We start from the raw sequence: 6,276 nt of genomic DNA, 5'->3' as shown, positions 1-6,276 counted from the left end.
AGTATTGGTTTTGCTCATTGCTGAAGGCCGTACGGTGACCCTGTTAATTTCTGTGTCATTTGGTCTCTTGTGGAGAGTTGTCTCATTGGCAATCATACCACATTTGTTTTTATATTTGATTAATATATTGCATGATTGTTATACATGTTATCAACTCTTATTTACTTAAATTCTAATTTTTTTTGACTCTGTGCAATTTGAACAAGAATTTAACAGATACTTTTACCTGTCACGCCATTGTCCCTCATAGAAAAAATAAGAAGACTAAGTCACTATTGAAGCTCACAGGCATACATATCGCGAAAGAAAAATAAACTGTTGATCATCTAAAGCTTCATTTTGTTCATCGACCAGCGGAGTAGCATTATGAACAGACAGAAAATGCCAAATAAAAGTCAGTTGAAAGTGAGCACTTACATGTACCTTAACAAAGTCTTGAATCATCGTTTCATCATTGGACCGCGATAGATGAAAGAAAATTCCATGCCACTCAACGTCAAATATTAGAGATTACATGCCACACAATGTTAACTATTACAATAATGTAAGTTGTAGTCATAAATGATACTACAAATTTATAAAAAAGAACAGGTTTTCTATACTTGAATTGCCAAGTTTTACAATTAAACACGTGTACATGGACTTTCTCAAAAAACAAAATTATTTATCTTATCAAAATGTTAAGAAGTGTGCTGCTATTGACTTAACGGAACACAGTTTTCTAATTCGCGAATAGCTTTTCAGTATGCAGTGAACTTAGCCACGAGACATGTCGTAAGTACTTTCGCAACCGCAGAGTGCAATTGCGAGGAAAAATTCGTGATGAAAGAAAAGGTAAATAAACGTGGAAGGTAGATAGTGTTAATTGATTTTGATAGAAAATTATAATATACCAAATCATATAATTTAACAACTGTTATGATCAGGTTTAAATAACAAATAGAAACGCATGGAAAATATATTAAAACAATTGAACATCGCCCCTTCCGTGCTCTATGATTCTGTGTTGATTTTTTCTTAAGGTCACGTTCAGTTCGGTAAAACACGAAAGTTAATAACCAGGCAAAGTTATCACGGAATGAAATTTTTTTTTATAATATGTGAAATGAAAAAATTCGTGCATAGAGGACGCAGTTTAGTATATATACTCTGCACCGGTTTAACATGTGTAAAAATTTCATCAACATGATAGTTTCAAGAAACTCGTTTCATACGACTTTAATCGTTTGAGAACTTGGATTTTTACCTCATATTACAACAATAATTTTTGGTTAAGTGTTAGTTTTGTAGGCATCTAAATCGTTTTCGATGCTCTCCCTATTCTTTGGCTCGCTTTCGATCTTTTTTGAATTGTAAATCTTTTGAATTGTAACAAAAGTTACTATTACATAAGTATCTTTTCGAAAACACGATTCCAATCAAACTGAATTCTCTAATTTGAGACTGATTTTCTCCCTTTTCATCAGCAAAACTTATGACAACTAAGGACAGATATATAATCATTTTGTTCAATTAGATTTATTCCCAACTGGACCATTCAGACCTTACAAATTTGAATTGTATAGACACATGTCAGTTTTTAAATTGAATATGTTACCCTCTAGATGTGTTTTGTTCTGTGTCTTTGTTTTGAATTGACGAATGCCATACAATATAAAATTGAGAATGGAAATGGGGAATGTGTCAAAGAGACAACAACCCGACCATAGAACAGACAACAGCAGAAGGTCACCAACAGGTCTTTTTTGGCGTTAATATTGATTCACTTATAGGGTCTTTGCATCGGCACTAAACACATTTATTTAAAAACCAGTTGTTGGCATGACACGGGTTATGTTCTTCTCATATATGTTATGATGGTATGATACTAAACACCTAACGGGAAGGATTGTGCCTGATATTCATATGATGAAGACATAATCTTTCAATCAGTTAAATTGAAGTCTGGAGCTGGCATGTCGGTTAACTGCTAGTAGTCTGTTGTTATTTATGTATTATTGTCATTTTGTTTATTTTCTTTGGTTACATCTTCTGACATCAGACTCGGACTTCTCTTGAACTGAATTTTAATGTGCGTATTGTTATGCGTTTACTTTTCTACATTGGCAAGAGGTATAGGGGGAGGGTTGAGATCTCATAAACATGTTTAACCCCGCCGCATTTTTTGCGCCTGTCCCAAGTCAGGAGCCTCTAGCCTTTGTTAGTCTTGTATTATTTTTAATTTTAGTTTCTTGTGTACAATTTGGAGTTTAGTATGGCGTTCATTATCACTGAACTAGTATATATATTTGTTTAGGGGCCAGCTGAAGGACGCCTCCGGGTGCTGGAATTTCTCGCTACATTGTATGCAATCTTTAATGACCTGACAACAGTATCGTAACTATATCCTTTCTTAATAAGTCTATTTAAAGGTTTTGTTAGCTTCAGAGGTGAATACTGACATTTTTGTGCTTTATAAAAAATATATCCATAAAAAATTGGATGTGAAATACTTGAACGTGTAAGAAGCCTGCATGTTGAGCTATATTTACGAATGATGTCCTTATACCGATGATAAAATTTAGTAAATGTTTTGACTAGTTTGTGATATCGAAAACCCTGGTGTAATAATTTTTCAGTAATACATAAATTTCTCTCGTTAAAATCTAAAACATTGTTACATACACGAGCGAATCGTACAAGTTGAGATATATAAACACCGTAAGATGGTGACAAGGAAACGTCACCATCTAAAAATGGATATTTAACGATAGGAAATGAAAAATCATCTCTTTTATTATATATTTTAGTATAAAGCTTTCCGTTAATGATATAGATATCAAGATCGAGGAAAGGGCAGTGGTCATTGTTAGTATTAGCTTTATTTAAAGTAAGTTCAACAGGATAAATTTCTTTAGTATTCATACTGAAGTCGTCATTATTGAGAGCCAAAATATCATCCAAATATCTAAAAGTATTATTAAATTTGTGTATCAGATGTTGTTTCGATGGGTCTTTGCTGATTTTTGTCATAAATTGTAACTCATAGCAATACAAAAAAAGGTCCGCAATGAGTGGTGCACAGTTAGTCCCCATTGGAATTCCGATAACCTGACGATATACGGAATCTCCAAAGCGAACAAAAATGTTATTTAGTAAAAATTCAAGGGCATATATAGTATCAAAGCATGTCCAATTGACAAAGTTTTTTTGTTTATTGCTACTAAAAAATGACCTAAAAGAGTTTGAACATATATATTCACATTCTGACTTTTTAAATGCCCATTTAATTAGGTGTGTGAATTTTTTCTTAATGAGAATGTGAGGCAATGTGGTATATAGGGTAGAAAAATCAAAACTTTGAACAGATTCAAAATCACCAATATATGCATGTAATTTATAAAGTACTTCCAATGAGTTCTTGACACTCCAAAAGTAATTAATTCCACTATTTTCGAAGGCCTTATTTGAACAATTTATTATCAGGTTTTTGATTGTACCAAGTGTACTGGTAAGAAGAATAGACAATTTAGTAGTGGAACAATGGCTTGAAGACGAAATGAATCTATATTTGTAAGGTGTTTTGTGTAGCTTCGGAAGCCAATACATAGTTGGGACTTTCATTGTATTTGGTTCTGCTTGTAAAGCGGAAGCTAAAAGTTTATGTTTGTTACAGATTTCGTTTTCTGAAAATGGAGTCAGTTGGAATGGTGGTGAATTGGTGATTTCTTTTTCAGAACCTCAATGTAAAACCTTTTTATTCATTTGCTTTAAACAACAATTCTTTAAAACATTTTATTAAAATGATATTAATAACGTAGTCGGCGAAGTAAAATGTATTTTGCTACTGCTGTTGCCAACATGATATTTCACCACAAAGACTTTTGGTCCACATGCCTTTTACCTGTCCTACCAGTTTTAGGATTAAATATATGATGTGATTGTTGATTGTACGGAAAAAGATCTAAAAGACAGAAAAAACAATTTCAATATTTAGGTGAATACGATCTTTAGAAATATTCGTTATATTGTTAAACATGTAAATGCGCATAGGTACGTTATTTCTTATATAATAAGTCAACAAAGAGATAAACACATCGGCCAGCCAAGACAGCGAACGCAATATAAGTACTTACAATGTCAAGAAGCAATACCAGGGACGAATGACGACAAAGAGTAAACAATTCCTTCTTTGCATGCGTTATTAATTTTGTTATTACAAACTCACATAACGTAGCAAGATACCGGTCATTTTACTTAATGAAAAATAACACTTTATTAATTTAGTGCGTCCGTATCGATTTTCTAGATTTACCTTTATCAGGAACGCTTTACCCTAAACATTGTAAAGCCCAGCATGTATACGACAAAAGCACGTGAGGCGTTATATGACCGAAAGGGACCTAAAATAATAGCCAAATTATTCTAAGGACAACTTATCCTGAGGTATTTGGAACCTTAGCTCCTTTATATATATTTTTTTCAACGGAGAATTTAAGAAAAGTTTGTTATAAATTATGTCAATACCAAAGCACTGACTATGGAGTTGATGCTATCCTCTAAAATTTACACATTATGTTACAAGTTCTTAATTCGACCTGTTAGAAAATTACATACATGTTAATTGTAAAATTGATTCAACAGTAGCCATTGTTGCTATTTGTAACTAAAATGAAAGTGTCGTCGAATTTAACTTTGTCATTGTGTCTTTACTGTTTATCACCGTATGCAGGTATGTTGACTCCTCGCTAGATATCGTTTAGTTTTTAATGTTTGATGAACATTAAGGTTGTTTTCTAACTGATACATATTCCATATTTTGGATGTATAGTGATAGCTTAATATCAATAATTGAAAGGTTGAGGAACGATATTGCACCTGGATCAACAGATTTTCTTTGTAATGCCTTAGCATGCATGTCTAGTGCGTGTAATGGTTAAAGATAACGGTTGCATATTGCTTACTTTTAGAAGTACTTGAACTGTCAAATGATTCCATTGACGATCTGTTTGCATTTGTAGTTCCTTGGCTTGCTTGGTCTAAACTATTAACTGATTTCTCGTCACTACGTTTAGTTTTTCTGTTTATTGCAGGAGCAGGGTCCTGCTTCTGAAAAATATTTAAAAAAAAACATATAAAAAACCTTATCCAAACCAGTTGAACTTGTTCTAAGACACAGCTTCATTTATTTATCAAATTTATCAAATTATAAATAAATTTGTTCTCAAACTAAAGGAAAATTAAAACAAAATGATGTTAAAATTGTCTTTCAATTACTAGTACAATTAGACATTTTGATACTGATTTTTTTGTCTAGGACTTTCTCTTTACCAAACAGTGTTTTGTCGTATTTTCTATGTGTACTTGATAATAATGAATATTTTATGAGATGGGAACATCGAGAAATTACTGCTGCTGCTACTTTACTTTGATGACTCAAAAATAATACTCAATTTGCAAATGCAAACAAGAATGTGTCCATTGTACACGGATGCTCTACTCACACTATCATTTTATATGTTCAGTGGGCCGTGAAATTGGGGTCACAACTCTAATTTGGCATTAAAATTAGTAAGATCATATCATAGAGAACATGTGTACTAAGTTTCAAGTTAATATGACTTCAACTTCATCAGAAACTACCTAAACCAAAAACTTTAACCTGAAGCGGGACAGACGGACGGACGAACGGACGCACAGTACGAAAAACATAATGCCCCTAGTTGGGGCATAAAAATACTTACTTTTCTATCTTCATGTATATTTCTTTTATCGCTTCGTTTTGAATTGACACATTTAAACATTTATGTAATGATCAAAATTTCAATGTAGTAACAATTCTTTTTTTAAGTATTACAATACGCCCAACAGTACAACCAAACAAAATACATTTTAAATCAAGCATTCAATTCTATATTTATCAAATTGCCCCCTTCTTATTCCTCTTTCCAGGAATACTCATACTTTTACAGCAAATTATTCAACTGACCTCTGGCACCTTTCTACTTTGATACCTATTCACACTCCAAGGATCGTCCGTTGAAAAAAAGTCAGATCTGACTTTAGTTTTTCTTTCTTGTGCAGCTTTTATTCTATCATCTCTCTTCTGCGATTCTGTTCTTTTGTCAATGCTACGAGAAAAAAAAATAACTGATCTTGTTTAATAAGAAAAAACACACAAGACTGTAATATCAGACGTCTGTGCATAAATGTAAGTACAGAAAACATTATCTGAGGTTTCATAAAGTCCGCCCCTGACCACAATTTGAAGAATATATACACTTATACGATATATTT

The 6,276-nt window shown here is 32.6% G+C and overlaps 1 protein-coding gene across 2 annotated transcripts in view; it reads right to left on the bottom strand.

The window, feature by feature from the left end:
- Positions 1-3,776: 3,776 nt before the first annotated feature.
- The window catches only part of LOC127723462 (cadherin EGF LAG seven-pass G-type receptor 1-like), a 31,835-nt gene continuing 29,335 nt past the window's right edge, over positions 3,777-6,276 (bottom strand). For both annotated transcript variants that reach the window (XM_052230110.1, XM_052230109.1), the window contains exons 16-18: positions 5,969-6,110; positions 4,944-5,088; positions 3,777-3,943 (exon numbers count right to left, since the gene is read on the bottom strand). In XM_052230110.1, coding sequence (XP_052086070.1) covers positions 3,849-3,943; positions 4,944-5,088; positions 5,969-6,110 — 382 coding nt within the window. In that variant the 3' untranslated portion in view covers positions 3,777-3,848. The remainder of the gene's footprint in view (positions 3,944-4,943; positions 5,089-5,968; positions 6,111-6,276) is intronic.

Source organism: Mytilus californianus, unplaced genomic scaffold, assembly GCF_021869535.1.
Source record: "Mytilus californianus isolate M0D057914Y unplaced genomic scaffold, xbMytCali1.0.p SCAF_13, whole genome shotgun sequence".
NCBI lineage: Eukaryota > Metazoa > Mollusca > Bivalvia > Mytilida > Mytilidae > Mytilus > Mytilus californianus.
Note: the sequence above shows the minus strand (reverse complement) of the source record. Positions and strands in the feature narration are given on the sequence as shown.